At 39.0% G+C, this 23848-nt stretch overlaps 1 protein-coding gene across 3 annotated transcripts; it reads left to right on the forward strand.

The window, feature by feature from the left end:
- The first annotated feature begins 2386 nt into the window (after positions 1-2386).
- SLC35B3 (solute carrier family 35 member B3) lies at positions 2387-23451 on the forward strand. 3 transcript variants are annotated; one of them, XM_069564368.1, is made up of 12 exons: positions 2408-2539; positions 4859-4988; positions 5728-5835; positions 6704-6997; positions 10266-10387; positions 14077-14231; positions 15479-15586; positions 16860-16957; positions 19494-19586; positions 20006-20117; positions 21108-21177; positions 22740-23451. In XM_069564368.1, the coding sequence occupies exons 4-12, from the start codon at positions 6797-6799 to the stop codon at positions 22888-22890; spliced, it is 1110 nt and encodes a 369-aa protein (XP_069420469.1). In that variant the 5' UTR covers positions 2408-2539; positions 4859-4988; positions 5728-5835; positions 6704-6796; the 3' UTR covers positions 22891-23451. The 3 variants fall into 3 exon arrangements, with proteins under 3 accessions (XP_069420467.1, XP_069420468.1, XP_069420469.1); XM_069564367.1 differs by lacking the exon at positions 5728-5835 and having other exon boundaries at positions 2400-2539; XM_069564366.1 differs by lacking the exons at positions 4859-4988; positions 5728-5835 and having other exon boundaries at positions 2387-2539.
- Positions 23452-23848: the final 397 nt, after the last annotated feature.

Genomic DNA, 23848 nt, shown 5'->3' on the forward strand with positions numbered 1-23848 from the left:
ACTGGCCAAAAGACTACTGCAATTATACAGGTACAAGTAGTGGTAACTCAGGACACCTCTTGTAAGTTGTTTCATGCCAACATTTATCCTTTCCTGTGTATCTCTGACTCCTTGCCGTCAGAGAGCTTTCATTTCTAATTTATGGATAATGTGCACGACCCGTGCCGTATACATGCCTAACATCAGACTTAGAGCCACGTTATCCAAATACAGAATGGCATCACTGGAAGCCTATCCTTTACTACTTCTTGAGGACATTTAAATTGTCTAAGCCATAGCCAACATTTGTAAAATTCAACCTCAGTCCGTCAGTCAATTCAGTCGTTCAGTCGTGTCCGACTCTTTGAGACTCCATGAATCGCAGCATGCCAGGCCTCCCTGTCCATCATCAACTCCTGGAGTTCACTCAAACTTATGTCCATTGAGTCGGTGATGCCATCCAGCCATCTCATCCTCTGTCGTCCCCTTCTCCTCCTGCCCCCAATCCCTCCCAGCATCAGGGTCTTTTTCAATGAGTCAATTCTTCGCATCAGGTGGCCAAAATATTGGAGTTTCAGCTTCAACATCAGTCCTTCCAAAGAACACCCAGGACTGATCTCCTTTAGAATGGACTGGTTGGATCTCCTTGCAGTCCATGGGACTCTCAAGAGCCTTCTCCAACACCACAGTTCAAAAGCATCAATTCTTCAGTGCTCAGCTTTCTTCACAGTCCAACCCTCACATCCATACATGACCACTGGAAAAACCATAGCCTTGACTAGATGGACCTTTGTTGGCAAAGTAATGTCTCTGCTTTTCAATATGCTATCTAGGTTGGTCATAACTTTCCTTCCAAGGAGTAAGCATCTTTTAATTTCATGGCTGTAATCACCATCTGCAGTGATTTTGGAGCCCCAAAAAATAAAGTCTGACACTGTTTCCCCATCTATTTCCCATGATGTGATGGGACCAGATGCCATGATCTCAGTTTTCTGAATGTTGAGCTTTAAACCAACTTTTTCACTCTCTTCTTTCACTTTCATCAAGAGGCTTTTTAGTTCCTCTTCACTTTCTGCCATAAGGGTGGTGTCATCTGCATACCTGAGGGTATTGATATTTCTCCCGGCAATCTTGATTCCAGCTTGTGCTTCTTCCAGCCCACCGTTTCTCATGATGTACTCTGCATAGAAGTTCAAAAAGCAGGGTGACAATATACAGCCTTGATGTACTCCTTTTCCTATTTGGAACCAGTCTGTTGTTCCATGTCCAGCTCTAACTTTTGCTTCCTGACCTACCTATAGGTTTCTCAAGAAGCAGGTCAGATGGTCTGGTATTCCCATCTCTTTCAGAATTTTCCAAACTGTGGAAAATTCAACCTAACACGTATTAAATGGAAATGCCTAGCAGACCCACCACTTACAACAGGAGATGCCCCCTGTGCTTCAGTATACACCTTCACCGTCCGCCCTATACAAAATTCAAACGCTGCTCCCTGAACAATGCCTGTGAAATTCTGAAAGCTGCACACAACTGGATTGCAACCTATATATTAACCCAATTCATTCCTTCCTTTCCTGGGTCTCTAAAGCATGCTCTCAAAAATGTTCCTTCCTTACAGTAATCTGCATCATTTTAGCGTTACCCCCAACCAATCATCACTGCACCTGCAGCCCTGATGCTGCTGCTGCTAAGTTGCTTCCGTCGTGTCCGACTCTGTGCGACCCCATACACCGCAGCCCACCAGGCTCCCCCGTCCCTGGGATTCTCCAGGCAAGAACATTGGAGAGGGTTGCCATTTCCTGTAAACGTTTAGTTTGGGGGCTGGCAGAGCTGTGGGATTTACCCATTCTGAGCAAGTGGCACCGTCACAAGGACGCTAATTTTCGCGAAAAGGACCGGGGTTGCCGTAGCCAAAAGCTGAATTATTCCGTCAGAGACAACCCAAGCATTACTTGGGTTCACCTCCTCCAGAAAGCAGGCAGAATATGGAAGTATAGAAAGGTATTGTGACTTTACCCCATCTCATTTGGATCGAGCAGAGGTAAGAGGGAACCCCTGGGGTGTCTGTATCGGGGTTCAACATTCTCCAGTCGGCTTCCTTCTCAAATTCCAGGGCAAGGCCACCTGCGTGGGACCCGCGGGGCCCTGAGTCCCCCGCCCTGCAGCCAGAGGAGCTGCACGGGCTCAGAGGCTCGAAGACTAGAAACACTAGCAGCACAGCTCGGAGGAGGAGAGCTCTCCACCCGACAGTCACTCGCCGCCGGGACGCTACGTTTAACGAGCAGAGCAGCGCACTCGCAGCATCATCTCTGGACCACAGCGGCGCTGGGTCAGCGAGTGCCGGGGCAGAGGGCGCGTGCGCGAGACGTAGCCGCGCCCCCGCCGGCGGAGGCTCGGGGCTGGCGAGGGGGCGGGGCCTCGCGACTGCGCACGCGCAGGAGGACACATAAGCGGAAGTGGCGCGCGGGCGCGGGGGATGAGAGCACCTGGCGAGGAGGCGGCGGTGGCGGCGGCAGCTGAGGTGGCAAGTGCCAGAGTGGGCGAGGAGGAGACGCAGGAGGTGATGGCGACGGGCCTGGGGAGGGGGAGACGCTGCGTCTTGCTGAGGCGGCCCCTGGGCTGGGGTCCCCCTTCCAGGTGACCCAGGGCCCCCCCGCACCTCCGGGCCTTTCGCCGTGTTTGGGACCCAGCCCTCCCCTTCGCCCCTGAGAACCGTGACACGGCCCACCTGCGTCCTCGTGAGGGAGCGGGACGAGGTCGGGAGACAGGGCGCTGGGGTCTGGCTTAACGGAAACCTGCTGACAAGGTCTCCTCTTGTGCCCTCAGGCTGGCGAGAGCTAGCCCAGGCCGGTGTGTGGACCCGCAGGCCTCTGGGAGGGTCTGCTCTGCTAGGCTATTCCCCCGGGCCTCTGGACCCGTCAGCCTCCTCCTGTCTCAACCACGACAGCCTTTAGAGTTAAAAGCTCCTTCCCGGTTCTGCGTTCAGCTGGGCACTGTGTGGCACTGTGCTCTCCACCTGGGGTGCAAGGTGATCGTCCTCATCGGGGTGTCAAGTTCGTGTCGTGACCTTCCACTCTCGTCCAGGCTTTGCAGTTTCACTCTCTCCCAAAAGTATTGGGCATATGCATTTCTTCCCCAGTAAGACATCGGACGTCTAGGACTGCTTATTGGATGGACGTTTTTCTAATTGGCATAGTTTGGGATTCAGAAGAGAGAAACAGCCTTTGAAAATAATTTAGATAGGTGTTATTTGTACTTAGGGCTTCCCAGGTGGGTCAGCGTTAAGAATCCGATTGCACTGCAGAGGACACAGGGTCAATCCCTAGGTCAGGAAAATCCCCTGGAGGAGGAAATGGCAACCCACTCCAGTATTCTTGCCTGGCGAATCCCATGGACAGAGGAACTTCTCAGGCTGCAGTCCAAGAGGACTAAGCAACTAACACTTTTATTTGTACTTAATTTCTTAATATACCTATTCAATCCTAATTTTAGTTTTCTCCCTTGGGGGAAAAAGAGTCAGTCAGCTCAGTTGCTCAGTTGTGTCTCTTTGCCACCTCATGGACTGGAGCACACCAGGCCTCCCTGTCCATCACCAACTCCTGCAGCTTGCTCAGACTCATGTCCATCAAGTTGGTGATGCCATCCAACCATCTCATCCTCTTTCACCCCCTTCTCCTCCTGCCTTTAATCTTTCCCAGCATCAGGGTCTTTTCCAGTTAGTTAGTTCTTCACATCAGGTGGCCACAGTATTGGAGCTTCAGCTTTAGCATCAGTCCTTCCGATGAATATTCAGGACTCATATCCTTTAGGATTGACTGGTTGGATCTCCTTGCAGTCCAAGGGACTCTCCAGCACCACAGTTCTAGAGCATCAATTCTTTGGTGCTCAGCTTTCTTTAGAGTCCAACTCTCACATCCATACATGACTACTAGAAAAACCGTAACTTTGACTAGACGGACCTTTGTTGGCAAAGTAATGTTTCTGCTTTTTAATATGCTGTCTAGTTTGGTCATAGCTTTCTTTCCAAGAAGCAAGCATCTTTTAATTTCATGGCTGCAGTCACCATCTGCAGTGATTTTGGAGCCCAGAAAAACAAAGCCTCTCACTGTTTCCATTGTTTCCCCATCTATTTCCCATGAAGTGATCAGACCGCATGCCATGATCTTAGTTTTTTGTATGTTGAGTTTTAAACCAGCTTTTTCCCTCTCCTCTCTCACTTTCATCAAGAGGCTCTAAAGTTCGTCTTCACTTTCTGCCATAAGGGTGGTGTCATCTGCGTGTCTGAGGTTATTGATATTTCTCCCAGCAATCTGAAAAAGAGTAACCTTTAAAAATGAGCACACAGTTTCTTGAACTTTGTGCAGTGAAGTATGTTCTACGAACTAGCACAGAATCTTGTTTTTCTCTGTTTTATAATTATACCCCACAGGTCATGATTAATATCCAGAGTCCAGTTAATCTAGCTATAAATGGCAAGATTCTTCTAATTGTAAAGCACAGTGTGGCAAAATACAGAACCGGGTTTTTTTTTAGGTTATTCACATCATAGTAGCATATTTTCCTTATAGTCTACCTTTTTGTAGTGGGAGACTTTTCTTCTAAAGGTTAAGAAAAGAGATTAAGAAATTAAATTTTACTTCAGTAGATCATTTTAAATCAGTGTTTTCACCATTCATTTATTTTTAAATTTCAATATGTGCTAGAAATGCTGATTTTTTATTCCAGATGATTAATATCAGTCACTAATGCCTTGAATGGAAGGAATATGGCTGTGAGGATCACAGTTATTGGCGATCAGAGCTCAGTGTCCTCCTTCATCAGTCACATAATCTAAACCAGTGATGTTCTGTTTAATAAAACATTGCATTCTCAATTCCAGGAAGGGAGAGGATTTTAAAAAACCCACACAAGAACAGATTTATTTGAATGGTGCTCTACACCCAGGCCAAAACATATGGAAAATAGTTGCTGACTTTTTTGTTTCTTCTACATTCAAACACAACATTTAGGTAAGGTCTTTTAAGGCGTGCTTTATAATGAAAGTCATATCTGAAAGGGATCCTGCAAGATGACTTTAAAAGTCTAAACAGAGATGACATTGATTAAGCATGTGGGAAATAAGAATGTGTGTAAAACATGGAAAGGAAATACCGTAAAAACTTCTTTAAATTACACATTTTTCTGTCCAGAAACATGGCAGGTAGCTTGTTCAACAAACATTCTTCAATGCCTGTGTATTACTGTTAGTTACAAGTTGTGTTCAGAGCCTTGACCCCAAGTTTAAATTGCAGAAAGGGGCCTACTTAATCTCTGTAACTCAGCAGATTAGAAGGGATCTTGAAGAAGTCACTAATTATTGTGGTTTTAAACTTACATGTCGCAGGGGGCGGGGTTTGTTTTGTTTTTTCTTTTAAGATTTCTGGATAATTCACGGTCAAAATTATTATTATCCTCTTCCTTCAAGTAGAGTCTATGTTTTAGTTCCTCTGGGATTGTAACAGTGTCTTATAGGAAAGTAATTTTTTCTTAATAAGTTTGTTCTGTACTTTGTCATACTTCTGCGCTATCTCGTCAACTTTTACATGAGTTTATTTTCCAGTTTCTATTAATCCAAAGAGAAATTGACAGTCATCTATGGAGCTTTCATGATATTTTTTTTTTTCCCACAAACTTAACAAAAAGTGATGTTTTTTTCACTTTTTACAAACCCAAGAACATTTTTATTTTTTATTTCTTTTTTCTAAACAGCTTTATTGGGGTATAATCGATACATACAAGAAATACACATGTTTAATAGATAGAATTGGATGAGTTTGGGCATAAGCATACACCTGTGATCCCATCTCCATATGCAAGGTAATAGACAGCTCTGTCCCCACCGGAAGTGCCTTGTGTCCCCTGGGTGTGAGTGTGTGTGTGTGTTGCTGTTAAGAATGCTTCACCTGAGATCTACCCGCTTAACAATGATTGAGTGCGCAGCCCCACGTAGTTAACCATAAGCGCTGTGTTAGGGGGTCTCTGCAACAGGGGATGTCTAGGACCAGAGTTATCTGATGTCATTGTCATTGAAGCTTTATACCCACTGAGCAACTATACCAAAGACTTTTTAAGTTACAATAATGTTCTCCAAAGGAAGAAAACATTTCCTTTTAACTCAAGAGATGCTGTTGCTAAAGCATAGTATCTTTTCTATAATCAGATAAATCTGGATTTTTACATAACTTACATATGTTTGACTTTATTTTACAGTGGTGTCATTAGCAAATAAATTTTACAGTTGGCTTAGCAGCTGTAGGAGTTTGGGCTGTTCCTTACTCTTTTTCTACAATTAGAGATTGACTTTAATGTTGAAGACGTTCTGCATATACTGTTGTGGGCTTTAAAAATTATATCCTCACTACAAATAGAAGCATAATAAAGGCACCCTTACTTCTTTACTACTTTGAAATAAATACAAGGCTAGCTTTTGATTTGTTGCTGTGGAGATAAGAATGGTGTGCATTTAGTGATATATTAGTCTTTATCAGGTGAAGGTAAATTGTTTGGAGAGTAAACCTATTTTGGTCGATTGGAACCTTGAAGAAGAGAAGTAATGTATTAAAATCCAGAGAGAATGACTCTTAGCTATATAAATTTCAAAATGTGATCTGAGATAGTATTTGGAGCATGGCACTTGACTTGATGGTCTAAATGTTTTGCTTGAATTGTTTATTTCCTTCTATAGGACCTGGCTCAGCAGGCAGAAGGAGGACTGAGCAAAGGAGAGGAAACCAACAAAGATAACTTTGGTAGCACTGAATGCGGCAAAATAGGAACAATGGATCTCAAGTTCAACAGCTCCAGGAAGTACATTTCTATCACTGTTCCATCCAAAACCCAAGCAATGTCACCACACATCAAGTCTATAGATGACATTGTCGTGCTTGGCATAAATCTCAGCAGATTCAACAAACTGACTCAGTTTTTCATATGTGTTGCTGGAGTTTTTGTATTTTACCTAATTTACGGATATTTACAGGTAAAAAATTAGTTATTTGTTTGTAATATGTTAATTATTTGTAATAGTTGAGCTCATTATGGGCACTACCAACAGTTTTGTCCAAGAGACTTCCCTTCATAGGGTAGCAAGTTGATTCACAAATTTGAGTTTCTTAGTATACTAGTAGAAAAAGGCTACTTAAGATAAAATTGGCTGGAAACAGGGATCCAAATTTTAGAGTGAAGTATTTTACATGGGGGAAGGGAAGCTGGAGACAATTTTTAAAAACTAAAGTTAAGAAAAAATATGAAGTGTTATGTTTTAGAAAATGTACAATAAGTAATTATAACTGTGTGTTTTTTGAAAGAAAATGATTCAAGTATTGATTAGTATTTTGGAACACAGTTTTCACATAAAATTGAACAACAGCACAAAAGCCATATTCCCATTCATTTTTTAATTCCTGGAGCTCAGTAAGAGGTCATTTTGCAAGAATATATCTGGATGTTTAATATTTTTCCAACGGTGTGTCTTTAAGCCTATACTATTTGGATCATTATTTTTTTTCTTTTTTTTTTAAATTAAGAAATTTTTACTAAAGGCCTATTTATTGCTTTACTTGGCTTCCTACCCTTACACATAAATAGTTATCTAATGTGGTAGTTCAAAAGTCAAAAATTTAGTCAAGTTCTTTAAAAATCAATAAAAAGATATTTCTACTATTTTTAAATTATTACTATGTAGCTGCTCTGTCCCTAGACCTAATCAACTTCTCAGCATCCCTTACTTGTAACTTCCCTTCTAAGATATGGATAAACAGGCAGATAAGTAGACAGAAGGACTAACTATATACCAGAATAGCAATGAATTTCTTTTTTTTTTTTTTAATTATTTTTTTCTTTCTTTTTTTTTATTTTTTAATTTTAAAATCTTTAATTCTTACATTCGTTCCCAAACATGAACCCCCCCCTCCCACCTCCCTCCCCATAACATCTCTCTGGGTCATCCCCATGCACTAGCCCTAAACATGCTGTATCCTGCGTCAGACATAGACTGGCGATTCGATTCTTACATGATAGTATACATGTTAGAATGCCATTCTCGCAAATCATCCCACCCTCTCCCTCTCCCTCTGAGTCCAAAAGTCTGTTATACACATCTGTGTCTTTTTGGTGTCTTGCATACAGGGTCGTCATTGCCATCTTTCTAAATTCCATATATTGATCATTATTTAAGCATCTGTTGTGTTCTCATCCTTGGTGGTTTCTTGTAAACTAACTTTGTGCTTACTGCTTAGTTGTGTCCAACTCTTGCAGTCCCATAGACTGTAGACTGCCAGGCTCCTCTGTCCATAGGATTCTCCAGGCAAGAATAGTGGAGTGGGTTGCCAGTGAGTTCTCCAGGGGATCTTCCCTACCCAGGAATCGCACCTGAGTCTCCTACATTGCAGGCAGACTCTTTACTGGCTGAGCTACAAGGGAAGCCAGCTTTGCCAGAACCTTATTTTTCTGCGATTTTTACCTCTGCAAAAAATGTCTAGCATTGCCACAATTTGTCTTGTATTTGTGTTGCTTTATGGGCTAGCTGTCTACATCTGACCAGCAAAGTCCTGACCTGCAAAGACGTGAGGTGGATGGATGACAGTCCAGGCTAGTGTAAACAGCAGACATATTCTCAGTTATCAGTTCATTAGTGGATATTTTCAGCCTTTACCAACTTGCTTTTTCTTTGCAATTCCCTAACATGAGAAATCTTTATAATTCAAGAAAAGGAAAGTGACGAGTTTTCTTAAATGTAGATAATATTTCTGATATTCTTTATAATCAGAGTGATCCTAAAAATTATTCTTTGCTTTTTCTTTATCTTATAGAAATAAAATATAAAAGTAAGTTTAAAAATAGAAAATAGAATTGTGACTATTCCTTTACTTCTAAAAGTGCTATATAGGGTGTCTTAGTGTAAAACAACATGAATTTTAAAATCTTAATATTTATATTGATAACTGATTTTTCTACTTGAAGATGATATAAAAATTCAGGTATAACAATGAAGAACAACACAAAATGGTAACTTTTATCAGATGTTGGAATTTCTTGTTGAGAAGCATTTTTTTCTCCTTTGAAATACCATTGTTACCAAATAGCTTGGGAGCAAAGTTAGCCATTGCAATGGAAAATGAATTAGAAATTTACAAACTTTGTTAAATTTTTTTCTGTTTGATAAATGATCAGGGATCTTAACTAAAAACTAATATGTTTGAAGTTTCTTTTAAAGTTAGATAAACTGATTAAATTGTAACATTACTTTTTGTGAGAACTGACATTGCTACTAACTCTTCCATAAAACTCCATATTAAAATAGTTTAAAGAAAATGGGGTTTTGTAGTAAATTTAGCAATATAGGAAGTGAAATATTTACCTAATGTCAGGATATTAATAAAGATATTTTTTATGTTTTTATAAACTAGACAACTCCTACTAAATAACTCACAGACTTACTTAAACATGAAATCTAAATTTGGCAAATTGCACAGAATCCTAAATGGAGAAAATCAGTTCAGGATTTTTTTAGAGCCTATGTTTAGTTTTCCTTTGAACATAAATTTATCCATCAATTTCATCTTTTTAAAATTTATTTAAAGTATAGCTAAAATATATATTATTTATACTATATATTATTCAATTTATATAATATTTATCTATGTGGTAGATGATTTGTTCAGTTAAGCCAGATAACTTTATTAGACTACTTCTTAATGAGATTAAGAATGGCTTATTAACAATTAACAAATATTTTTCATAATATAACATTATGTTTAGGAAGAGTAACCATTCTTCTATAAGGAAAGGTTTTTATGTAATCCATGGTGCAGGACTTCTAAAAAAACCCATTAAATAGAGAGTTGAATGATTATGTTAATACAGGAAAACAGGCTTGAGGTAGTAGACTTGTAATGAGACTTGCTTTTTAAGAAGTGCGTGGGTTCTTCAGCCAGCTGCCTCCCTCGTTGTTGTGGGCAGCTCCCTTAGTTTGGGTGTTTTAAGCACGTGATGTGGTTACTTCCTAGTTCTTCCTCCTGCTCTGGTTGTGCTGGACTTGTGCTGGACGTCTGCCATCACGTCTTTTTAAAGGCCTCTGAGCCTCGCTAATTTTACCTCTCAGAAGCCTTACATTTGGATGCTTTTTGGTTCATTTGCTGTTTTGAAGGGTGACGCTTGGTTTCTATTACAGTGCTGTGCTTACATGAATTCATGTGAGGAGATTGGTCCACCGCTGAACTTAACAGTGTTCATGTATCTCTTGACAGGAATTAATATTTTCAGTGGAGGGTTTTAAGCCCTATGGCTGGTATCTTACTTTAGTGCAGTTTGCGTTTTACTCCATATTTGGCCTGATAGAGCTTCAGCTGATTCAGGACAAAAGGAGGAGGTATGTGGACTGCTTGGTTTTTTTTTTTTTTTTGGCAGTTAAGTACATGACTAGTAGTTTTTTTGTTGTTGTTTTATTATTTTGGGCTCATGGAGTATGTTATATGTGAAATATATGTTTTACGTTAATAAAACATTTAATATCCAAGAATTTTCATCAGTGTTACCAACATATTAAAAATGCTAAATTTGATATTTCCATTATATGTTGAAAAAAGTAATATCCCCTGATGTGTAATGTTACCAAAATATTGTTGAAGGAATTTCCTGATGGTACGGTGGTCAGGACTCTGCACTTAACTGCAGGGGCCCTGGTGCAATCCCTGGTCAGGGAACTGAAATCCCACAAGCCACACAGTGTAGCCAAAAACAAAATGTTGTTTAGACTCAATAATAAAATAGATTTTCTTAAAACAGAACGTATTCAGATGTACATACATGTTCTTATAATGGAAATAGGTGTGATTACTGAAAATTTTATACTAAAGAGTGGCCTTGATATGAAATGTCAATACCTATTTTTATACTGGTTTTTTGAAATGGATAGTTAATACTTTGTTTTGTGGGATATGTTCCATTTATCACATTTGTAATGACCAGCAGTAGGGATTATATTCATGGACATTAGAGAAATTTCATAATGTTCCTTCCCATCAAAACTTAAGAGTTTATATGACAGTATCTTTTAAATTAATGACCACCTAGGTTTGAGTAATATCTTGAAATATTTTTCCTGGCATACTGAACAATATACAATGAAAACCTCATCTCTTATATCAGAAGGGGGTGGGGAATTTGAATATAATATTTTCTGGGTAAGTTTAAATGTGGTTATCCTGTCATGTCAGACCCTAAAATGTGAGTATTTCATGCATATATTGGATAGTTCAAGTGTACCAAGGAGATAACAGTGTTGACATTATCTTCACTGATATAAATGTTTAATCTTCAAGTAAAAATAAAAAATTCTCAGAGCTACTTTTTTCTTAAATAAGTGTTTTTGATGTTTGTATGAAGATAACTACAAAATTTTAAATATTTAAATGAGCAACATCAGTATCATTGGTCTAATTTTACCTCTCAACCTCTATATTGCCAATAAATTATTACGGCAGCAATTTTAAAAATGTTTGATTCCAGGATATCTTTATTATTTTCGTGCTCTGAAACTCCGCAAGACTTAGCTCAGCCATAGGAGGTAGAATAGAAAGTAAGTAAATGCATCTGTCAGGACTAACACACGTGGAAGCTTGATGATTTATTATGTATTGCAAACTGCTGGGCCTCTGATTGCTTTAAGTTAAAAATCACAATGCTGTATTTATTAGATGAAAAAAACACAAGATGACGCATCCTCCTGAGTGGTAAATTTTAAAAAGATACAGCTCCTTCTCAGCTACCAAAAGATAGAGAGTGAGCCGTCAGTCATGTTTTTCCCAGCCTTCAAATCACATGCCCATAACACATTTAAAGATAAAGTCATTTGTGTTTGATGTAAACACAGGTGAAGAAATTAGGTAGAAGAATTTATAGGTGTAAAAGAAAATGTAATTATGAATTGAAATCTTTTCATTCCCAGGCACATTAAAACCCTTTTTAGAAAAAAAAAAAAAAAGATCTTTAAAGGTGTATTACAGTGAAAACATGCCCAGTCGCATATTTCTGAATTTATTTCCAAGTATTTGTATCTATCTCTGAATTTATTTAAGTGGCACTGCTCTTTAGACCTCTAATTAGTTGAATTCTTTGCTTAGCTTTTTCTCCCTTCCTGTATTTATATGAATATCCGTGAGCTTGTAAGAGTACAGAATTTGGAGTTAGAAAATGTGTATTTGAGCCTCCTGTTAGTTCTGTCAATTCCTCAGGGAAGTTTCATGTTGAGGATGAAATATGGCAACGTGTGGTATTACATCTCACAGTCTAGAATACCTTAAGTACACGCCTTGTTATTTCAGCGAAGATGACCTTCTAGCTTTGGTGTTAATTACTCTGTGTGAGTTTTCAGTAAAGGAGATCTATTAAATTGCTTTTCAAAGGACTTTTCAAAGTTACAGCTTCCCTATCATATCTAAAGTAGTAAGTAGTTGGGGTATTCAAGTAGAAACGGCTGAGAGTCCTAGAGGCAAGATGGTGAAATCTAGCCTCATTTCACCAGTAAGAAAGCAGGCCTGGAGGAGAGCTGGGATTTCCATGAGCTCATGCCCCACGCTGGAACCTTCTGAATTTAGGTTTCGTGAGTTGCAGGCTGGTTTTCCTTCTCCTTTACTGCACTGCTTTTCTAATCTTGTGATTCTCCTGACTTGAATTTTCTGGCCACTGTTTGCAATTTATGAATGAGGAAATTTGCCCCTTCTGACTCCTGTCGTCATCTGGAGAAGTCGTGCTATGCTTCCTTCGCTGGTAACCCCCACTGAGGGTTAAACCCTACGGACAGCGTAGGAACCAGCATCTGTGTACACTGATGCATATGGGCATGCCCAGTTATTTCCTCACTGGTTCTGAACATTGACCACTGTGTTCGTAGTTAAATATAAGCAAAGGTCTCAAAATTGAATTGGAAATGATACATTTTAATTGAACTTTTCTAGTAAATTATTTTGCCTTATGCATAGCCATGTAAAAAAAAAAAATGTGGAATTTTGTTGTCTTGATTTAAACATGAGCCCAAATCCCAAAATGAAAACTAGATCTAAATCTGCAACATAAATCTAAAAATGCAACATAATAGAATTATGTGGACGTACAAGGTTATTATTTTAGACCATTGAGTATCTCTTCAAAGTAAGCATATACTCCCAAGAATAGCTCAAAATTCTGAAGGTACGATATTAAGAATCTCCTTTAGGAAGTCCAGTTAGAACCCAAAGTAAAACATCTGGGATCATGAGAGAGTTGGACTCCTCATCTGAAAGTTGGTTGTTTTAACAATTTATAACATTAATAGCATTAGAGATAAGGCATAAGACATTATGGTAATAAAAAGCAGCAGCAGCAGCAGGGTTTTAAACCACCATGGACTTCCTAGAGAAATTCTGCTCTGATTATTCAAGCAGAATGGACAGATATATTTTTCCTAATGCTAGATGGAAACATTAGGAAATAGAACAGCAGTTAGGAGTTAAAAGGAGCTGGAAGATCCCCTGGAGAAGGAAATGGCAATCACTCCAGTATTCTTGCCTGGAGAATCCCATGAACTGAGGATCCTGGTGGGCTACAGTCTATGGGGTTGCAAAAGAGTTGGACATAACTTAGTGACTGAACAGCAGCAACAACAAGGTGCTTTTTTACCATTTTAGAAACCAATATTTCTTAAAAATCAATTCTTATTTTCTGCATGTAGTCAAGATGGTTTTTGTATGTAACTGTAACTACTGTTAAAAAAAACCTTAAATGTAACAAACATTTATATTTTCAGTAAGAATCTAAGTAACTCTAATGTACTACTATTTCACACAGTTGAGAGTCCTCACTTACAGTCCATTAAATAAGGGTGAACTGTTAATTTTAGTGCATTCTCTTGTACAAGTAAGCAGTACTATACCTTTAAGAATAGTGATATTTTACCAATATTTCTAGAAGTATTAAACAGAAATTAGAAGAGTAATTAGGAATTTACACATTGTAAGCACATTCTCTTACAGTAGTATAATTGGGTCCCAAAATGAAGATTTTGAAAATTGTCTTTTACAGAATACCAGGAAAAACCTACATGATAATAGCTTTTCTAACTGTGGGTACTATGGGGTTGTCAAACACTTCCTTGGGCTTCCTGAACTACCCTACCCAAGTCATCTTCAAGTGCTGCAAATTGATCCCCGTTATGCTAGGAGGAGTTTTTATTCAAGGTATAGTAATGATGTATTTTCGTACTGTTTGAAGCTAACAGGATATGCTGTGACATCTAGCATTAGGAAAAACATCAAACTCCACTTAATGTCTTTAATGAACGTTCTAGGTATTGTAACAATTCTGAGTGATGATCTAATATAAATGAGATACTATAAAAACACTGATACTTCCCTGATACACCTCAGGATCTGAAATCTTTGGACTTGGGGAAAACCAAAATAGTATTTTGTTTTATTCTTTTTGCCTGGAGTCTACTACATTGCTGAAAGGCCATATTCACATATTGAAGGCTTAGCTCAGAAGTACCCGGAAAGCTGTTTTCAACTCTTTGATTTTCCTACTCTCCAGGGCTCCACTCTCCTCCTCTGTTGCGCAAATGGATAATTCTCATGATGAAGTAAAGCTTAAGCTGAGCAAAAGTGTTCTTTAACCCACTCTGCTAAGCCCCAGCTAAGTTACAGGCCTATGAAGGCAGGAGCAAGAGAGGAAGCAGTGATAGTGGCAAGCCGCGGAGCACGCCCATATGAGTGTCATGAGGAGCATTCCTGCTTGGATGGCACAAGGTTCCTCATACAGCCCTGACTTCGTTTTATGCATTATAAGCCTTCCCAAAAGAGCCCTTTAAAATGAAAACATGTATGTCAACTGAAACATATAATTTCAGGATAACTGTTCACATAGGAAAAAATAATGATCTCAATTCCTATTAAAAATCACATTTAACTTTGTGAATGACTTAACCGGTATAAGAATATTTCATTACAATCCTTCTAAAAAGTTACACTGTGTAATTTCCTTATTTAAATGTAGATGTACTGAAATAAGTTAAACCTCACCAACTTAGAAGTTATCTGACTGTAGTATTTGCAAACTTATATATAGCCTGAATAACTACTCTGGTTATTTTGTAAACTTACAAACTATAAGAGAATTCGTAGGCTTATGTTATAAAATAAAAGAGGCACTAATTCCACAAACCTTTTAAATGTTCTAATTTAATCACTATCATAGCAGATGAAAAGGATTTCGTGTCTAATTTTAAGGACATTTTGGTGCTCACAGGATAATTTAATTTTCAGAAACCCTTCTGTGACTATCCCATGCCTTGATTAAAATGTTCTTGATCATTTCTGGCATTGTATATAAAAAGCAATCCCTGCTGAGCTTGTTAGACACATAGATCCAACACTGTGCTGAGTGGCTAATTGCATAATGAGGTTGACTTACCCTTTGTTATCCACAGGAAAGCGTTATAATGTTGCAGACGTGTCTGCTGCCTTATGTATGAGCCTCGGCCTGATATGGTTTACCCTAGCCGACAGCACAGTTGCGCCAAATTTCAACCTGACAGGTAAGGAATTTATTTGTCTTCTTGGATTTTGTCAGCGTTTCAGTTCAGAGTAAGAATTTTTACAGTTTCATTAGGGTTTTACATGATGGTGTGACATCTGTGGTTCTCATATCTAGCATAAAGTTTTTGGACTCTCATATAAGATGTAGTAAAAGTGTCACAACTCTGAAACATAACCATTGTTTTCAGTACTCTTGTATTTGGGCATGACAGGAGGCTGTTTGCCTAGTTAAAATCTCCTGTTTTCAAGTACTTGACAGATCAGTCTTTGAAGGACCGAGTTGGAACTATACACACAAGTTGCGGAACCACAGGAGTAATTGTTATTTTTCTGAAAAAGAGGAAAGGAGCGTGCACAGCTGCTTTTCACTGCTTCAGCTTTGTTGTGTCCGCACCTGCAAAGGAAGATGATATTTGGAGACTGAGGGGAAAAGTCATTTTAGAGGCGTGTGTGTGCTTAGTCACTGTCGTGTCTGACTCTTGCAACCCCGTGGATTATAGCCCTCCAGGCTCCTCCATCCATGCAGTATCTCAGGGAAGAATACTGAAGTGGATTGCCATTTCCTCCTCCAAGAGATCTTCCCAACCCTGGGATCAAACCTGTCTCCTGCCTTGCAGACAGGTTCTTTATACCATCTGAGCCACCAGGGATAGGAGTGGTTCACATGAAAAAGAGACAATAGATTGCCTCACACGAAGGTAGCGGGAGCGTAGAAATGAGATGCTGAAGTAACGGATGTGAAAGCGCCTGCACGGGGGTGTGGGTGATGACGATGAGGAGGAAAGGCGGTTTCAGTGGCTCTGTAACTTCTCACCATATTTGTTTAGTACAGTGTTTCTTTCAGACTTGTAACCAAATCACTAAAGTTCTTAAACAGCCTGACTTCACTTCTGTGCAATATGAGCCTTTCCAGAAGAGCCTTTTAAAGCAAAAATGTGTATGTCAGCTACTTCACATATAAAATCCAGGATAACTGTTCAAAATAATGATCTCAAGTCCTATTAAAAATCAGTACTTTAAACATAAAACTATTACTTGATGTGATTATTAAACACAATAAGGTGATGGCATCAATGCAATTTATTAGTATTAGTTTTGTTTCTTAAATAATATCGTCTACATGCCTGTTACAATTGGATGTGGATAAAAGTACTCTACTGAGCAAGTATAACTTAAGGGCTGCTGTTTTTTTAGCCCAAATTTCTCATAAGTCTTGATTACTGTTCATACATTTGAATGAGGAGGTTATTTTTTTCTTATGCCTTCTTGAAGGTGTGGTCCTCATCTCGCTGGCCCTGTGTGCAGATGCTGTCATTGGGAATGTCCAAGAGAAAGTTATGAAGCTGCATAATGCTTCTAATTCAGAAATGGTAAATGCTCTTGTGCTTTTTCATCACATCAGACAGACTCAAAAATGGTGATGTCCTTAGTTTATGACATAATCACAATACTGAAGACTTGCATTTTTGCATTGCATTTTAAACTGGTTTATCATCACTGTTTTCATAAAAATAGCACGTTCAAGTGTCATACGAAGGTAAAAAGTAAAATACCATCGCCACCACTAGTACCTTATGATAAGCATTTGATCGTCTTTTTCCTCTGATGGAGTTTGGGGCATGGTAACAAATCTTCTCCGTTGCATCATATTTCTTCTCTCGTTGTATCTGGTATTATCTTCCATCCAGCAGTTTGTAATTTGCATGTAGTTTAGCTTATCTTTTGCTTCATGGCTTCTGGCTGTGCATTATTATTGAAAAGGGCTTTTCCAACTCTAAAATTTTAAGAATTTTATGTCAGTAGCCTCCTAGTTTTATAATCTCCTTACTTATTAAATCTTCGATCCAGCCAAAGCTTTCTGAAAATTTTCTTCATATGACTATCCACTTGCCCTAGTATCACTTATTGAATAGTTCACTTTGCCAATTTTTATTTTAAATATCTTCTTTCATCCTCTCATGTTCTGATGCAGAGTTTAGAATTTTATCTTTTCCAGTGTATTTCTGCACTGGACCCGTATGACGGCAGCTTTATCACCAGACGTTCACCATCTGTTAGGACTAGCCACTGTCGTCCCTTTTGCTTTTCAGAATTTTACTACCCGTGGTTACTCTTGGGTGTCCATATCCCCAGATAAACTAGAAATCCCATTGGTTTTGTGATTGGTATGGCATTGAATTACAAATTAATTTAGGGAGAATGGCATCTATACACTTGATTCTTTGAGTCCAAGAATGAGGTATGACTTTCCTTTTATTCAAGTGTTTCCTTAAATGTCCCTTAGACTTTATAAAGTTTTCTTTGTATAAATCCAGGTATTTTTTTTTTAATTGAAATTATTGTTAGGTGTTTCATCTTTTTACCCTTATTACTGCAAATATCTTTTCTTCCCATGTGTCTTCTAACTGGTTGGTATTTGTATCCAGTAAATATGTTATGTGTGTGTTTGCTTTAGTTTTAAACCCGACCACCTTGCTAGACAGACAGAGCTCCTGCGTTAAGGATACGTAGGGCTGGTTACTTTGGGAGCAGAGTGGGCATCTGTGTGGAGTCCCTGAGAACGCAGGAACCCTAATCTGGGTCAGGAGTTTTCTTGCTCATCACCACTCTTCCTAAATAAGGGAAAGAGCAGAGAGTTAAGAAACTGTAGGTAACCAGAAAGTTAGTGCAATACAGTGGTTAAAACGCACACTGGGATCTAAGGTAGCCTTGGTTTATATCCTCCCTGTACTAGCTCTCCTCTTTCGGGAAGATGACTTACCATCTCTTAAGTTTTAGTTTTCCCATCCACACACTGGTAGGAAATGATGGTCAAGAGTGCCTGACTCACCTACTGGACAGCGCAGAGAACTCTGTTCAGTGTTATGTGGCAGCCTGGTTGATGAGGGGGAGTGGATACCTGTGTGTATATGGCCACATCCCTTTACTGCTCGCCTGAAACTATCACACTGTTTGTTAATCGGCTATACCCCAATGCACAATTAAAAGGGTAAATATATATATAGCCTGAAAAAAAAAAAGCATGCCTGTCTCTTTAGCTGGTTGTGAGAAATAAAAAGGATTAATCTATATAGAGCATCATTAGCACAGTACCTGACACATAGCAGGTTTTGAAGTTTGCCAATAACGCTGATTCTGTTTATAAGGAGCATAATAAACCAGGATAGAAAGATTGGTAGGAAAACTGAGAAATTAAATAATAAATACACCATCTACTGCTTATTTTCATTATAGTTTAATAGTCTTTGCAAGCTTAATGTTTGGGTTTTTCATATCTAATAAGTAGTTTTCAGAGTATCTTTGTCTGTGTATGTTTTTAGGATCCCAACACTAAAATCTGGTTTGAATTCAGTAATTAAGCAAAAAATGAATAATTAGGTAGTCATGTATGAAAGGATCAGTACTGCTGAGTTCTGTTATACAAGTTGCTGCTGCTACTGCAAAGTCACTTCAGTCGTATCCAACTCTGTGCAGCCCCATAGACGGCAGCCCACTAGGCTCCTCTGTCCCTGGGATTCTCCAGGCAAGAACACGGGAGTGGGTTGCCATTTCCTTCTCCAGTGCATGAAAGTGAAGAGGGAAAGTGAAGTCACTCAGTCGTGCCCGACTCTTAGTGACCCCATGGACTGCAGCCTACCAGGCCCCATGGGATTTTCCAGGCAAGAGTACTGAAGTGGGGTGCCATTGCCTTCTCTGTTGTACAAGTTATGTTGTACCTAAAACTTATAAACAGGATCAACCATCGTTTCCAGAAAATTAGGCCATATTGAAACAATGATGTTACTTTTTAAATGGTTTCTTCTATACATTTAATTGAATAGATTAATTGACCCACATATTGAAAACTATTCATTTCCGCCTTTGGTTAAATAGCACTTTCTTCGACTTTGTTTTTCTCTTCTCTAGGTTTTGTATTCGTATTCAATCGGTTTTGTGTACATTTTATTGGGATTGACATGCACTAGTGGACTAGGCCCTGCAGTAACATTTTGTGCAAAGGTAAACACTAGTCACATTTTTTAAAATAAACATCTTCCATTAAATAGTTTCGTCTGTATTTCTGATTCTCCTTGTTCAAAAAGACTGTATTTCGTTTAGCTTGATGGCTCCTTTAATGCAGTATATGTAGATCAGAAATTATTTTAGCAGTGAAGTGATTTATATTAAAATTTATTTTATCCTTGCTCTTTCTTTAAGTTAATTTTTAAACTATTCATAATGTATAAGTTGGGGATTTTTAATTTCATCATTATTTTTCCATTAAATCAGAACTAAATAAGAATCTTTGCTTGACTGCATTGTTGAATGGCTTATTATTGCTCAAGAAGTTGGTTAAAATCTGTAATTTTATTTCATTTATAATACCTCAGAGTTTGTTTTGCATTTTTCGTTAGAAAAGCCTTTTTTATATGTTACAGGATCCAATTCGGACCTATGGTTATGCTTTCCTTTTTTCCCTCACTGGGTATTTTGGAATCTCTTTTGTTCTGGCTTTGATTAAAATTTTCGGTGCACTTCTTGCTGTAACAGGTAAGAATGATGTACTTAATTAGATTATGTAATAAGCATGTGACTCCAGACCTGTCCTCTTAGCCGTAGGCCCCACGCCGCCCACGCTGGCATGGTGGCTCCAGCTCCTTGGGAATCCAGTCCCTCTGTCTCTGCTCTGCCATCTTCGTCCTCTTCCAGGCAGGAAGGTGGAGAGAACATGAAAGATACATCCGCCTCTATGTAAACTCCCTAGAAATCACACTCCTAGAGACAGCACTTCTGCTGACACTTAAATTGACACTTGGTTGACTAAACCCAGTTCCATGACCACAGCAACTGTAGGAGAGGCTGGGCAGGTGTCCTGGTTAAGAAATGGGATCCGTTTACTAAGGAAGAAGGAAAAATAGATTTGGGGAGTCAGGTTCTGACACGGACTTCCAAACTGGTTCTGGTATTCATTCATTCATGCTTTGAACGTTTAAGTCCCGGCAACTATAGTCTGGGAATCCTGGAGCCACGTGCGGAGTTCCTGTCCCCCCCTGGGTGGGACCAGGGAGGAAGGTTTCCAGCCATAACCCCGGAAGGACAGTGAACAGAGGGCAGGAAAGATGTTCATGGTTTTATCCGGCTGTGCCCACTGTTAGAGTGTTAGGATGTCCTGTAGATTGTCACTTTCAAAGAATATCCCCCATTCTACCTAATCCTGTCTTCCTTGGAAAAATGTTTCTTGCCAGAATAAGAATGTCTCTCTAAAAGATGGTGAAACTCCATAGCAATGTGGCCTCTGTCAAGTACTTCCTACAGTTGCCCTGTAACGTTTAGCCTTCTTCTTTAATGTCTGCAGCCTGCTCGATGGTGAACTCCATGGTCTCAGGAGCAGTGACTTTCTGTTGTTTTAATTTCTTTCCTTGACACCTCGTGTAGATCTTGGTGCACAGTAGGCTCTGTAAAGATTTGTTAAATAGATGATTTCCAAAGTATTTCCAAGATAGGAGGCGCATTCTAAAACCGACCTTTGTCTCCCTACAGTGACAACAGGGAGGAAAGCAATGACCATTGTTCTCTCATTCATATTCTTTGCCAAACCGTTCACATTCCAGTAAGTACTTCTCAATTCAACAAGTCTCTCCACCTTTAGGTACTTTTACATTTCCTCTTAAACAGCCTTAATTTCTTTGTAAAGAAACCTTTTCATCTTGACCCACATTTATGGATGTGTCTTCTGCTGTTTCAGAAATGTATGTAATTATTTTGAAGAAATCATTTTGTACACTTAAATTGCCTAACCAGTCCCAATGCACTTGTGACCCTGTTTCTCGTATAAATGAATGTGAATGATGTGGTGAGATTAAGGGATTCCCCTTGCCCTGGTGCAGATATATAAATTATAAATATCTACATAGATGGTTCTTAAGGTTATTTGCTGCCTTTCCTAAAAAGGATTTGAGATAGAGAAATAGTCTGTAAATTGTGCCCTAATGGTTTTCTCAATTTCTGGCTTCTGGTAGAAGGACTGACTGTTTTCTTTACTGTCTGGTATGTATTTGAAATTAGCATCATTTAAACTTATACTGGTTGGTAATTGAGAAGATTCAGACTTAGACACGGTCATTGTACACTCATCCCTCAGAATCCACAGAGTACCAGTCCAGGACCCGATAGACTGAAATCCAAGGATGCTGACATCCCTTTCAGTCAGCCCTTTGCATCCGCAGGTTCCACATATGCACACACAGGACCGACTGTGTATTTATTTTAAAAAAAACACATATCAGTGGACCTGTGCTTTTCAAACCTGTGTTGTTCAAGTGTCAGGTGTATAAGCCTAAAGGTAACCACACAATAAACTACCATCCCTGTACAGTCGGTCTTCCGTATCCACAGGCAGAGCAAAAATATTCAAGGAAAAAAAAATCCGGAAAGTTGCAAAAGGTGCAGTTTGAATTTGCATGGCAGATTCATCGTGTTAGGTCTTATAATAATTTAGAGATGATTAACAGTACACGCAAGGTTGTGCACATATGCAAATACTCTGCCACTTTATATAAAAGACCTTGGCCTCCGCAGATTGTGGTGTCGTCTGGGTGGAGGGTTAGTCTGGAACCAGTGCCCAGCTGGCGGCAAGGGCGGCTGTGGGCTTGTTTCCTGTCAGCGCTTCTCCGTCTACGGGGCTCAGGTGCTCCTTGTGTTGCCCACACCGTTCTGCTTTCTCAGGATGCGCCCCTTTCTGTCTGTGCAAATTCTACCCCCTCTGGGGTAACTAGTTGGGCCGCTGTGTCAAATTCCCTGACAGATTTATGTATCCAGCACTTTAAACATACTTAATGAGCCTTCTGGTAGATGTTGGACTTTGAATTTACTATTATCCTCAAAATTCAAGTGCACTATGTTTAAAATTCTATAAAATACTTTTCCGACATACATATTTAACATTAAAAATACAGAATTCCATCTACTATGACCTAAATATTATTTGTAAAATAAAATAAATACTATTTTAGTGCTATTTTAGATTAATCTAAAATAAGTACTATTTTAAATTAGGTATCCAGTAGCAAAATATTTTATTGAAGAATTTTTGTGAAATCCATCAAACTCTATGGTTAATGATAAATTGTTACTCTGACATTAATCTTTTTTTCCCTTCTTTCTTTCTCTTAGGTATGTGTGGTCTGGTTTCTTAGTTGTCCTTGGTATATTTCTCAATGTTTACAGCAAAAATATGGATAAAATAAGACTGCCATCACCATATGATCTGATAAACAAAATGGTGGACTTAAGGAAATCAAGGACGTTGGCACAAACTGTATAGGCAGTGATTCGTTTTGTAAAATTCTATTTGTAAAATAGAATTAATTCATCAATCAATTAACTTTCCAAAGGGACTTAAAAAACCAAAGGCTCTGAAGGCATGCTCTCCATTTGTGGATGGATTGCGTATGAAGTTGGCCTTTCTTTAGAACCCTGTCTGTCTAACCTCCAGAGCAATCACGAGGGCCTCGCCCAGCGCAGCTTGGACTGAAATGTCAACAGGAAGGACTCAGTGCTTACAGTCTGTTGAGAATTTCACTGGAAATGGACCATGTTGCAAGACTGATTGTATATCATTATGACATATCAAAGAAATTGATATGTAAAAATAGACCGTTTTCCTTTTTCCATTCCATTTTGGTGGTCTTATTTAAATTGAATCTCTGTTGTAAGAGTGAACTGATGATTTAAAGTCCAGAGAGAATAACTTCATTATAAATAAAAATTATTCTGTGATTTTTTTTTTTAAAGAATGTGTTTGATGAAATCTTGTTATAAAGAGGGGAAATAAAGGTTGGATTTTGTTATGAAGAGGGAAAGTAAAGTATACTTAAACTTTAAACCTTAGGCTTTTCTCTGATCATTTAAAGTGAAGTGAAGTTGCTCAGTCGTGTCCGACTCTTTGGGACCCCATGGGCTGTAGCCTACCAGGTACCACCATCCATGGGATTTTCTGGGCAAGAAGACTGGAGTGGGTTGCCATTTCCTTCTCCAGAAGATCTTCCTGGCCCAGGGATTGAACCTGGGTCTCCCACATGGTAGGCATTGTAGGCAGACGCTTTACTGTCTGAGCCACCAGGGAACTAAATAAAATGTGCTTTAATTTTTCTGTGGAATATAGGGGATAGAGAAAGAAGAGTTGTCATCCAGTGTCCTATAAGTGTGTATATCACAAGACAGATTTCCTATTATTCATCAAAGGTGCTAGGAAACGTCATGATCTGAATTTTTAAATTGAG

This window comes from Ovis canadensis, chromosome 20, assembly GCF_042477335.2.
Source record: "Ovis canadensis isolate MfBH-ARS-UI-01 breed Bighorn chromosome 20, ARS-UI_OviCan_v2, whole genome shotgun sequence".
Lineage (NCBI taxonomy): Eukaryota > Metazoa > Chordata > Mammalia > Artiodactyla > Bovidae > Ovis > Ovis canadensis.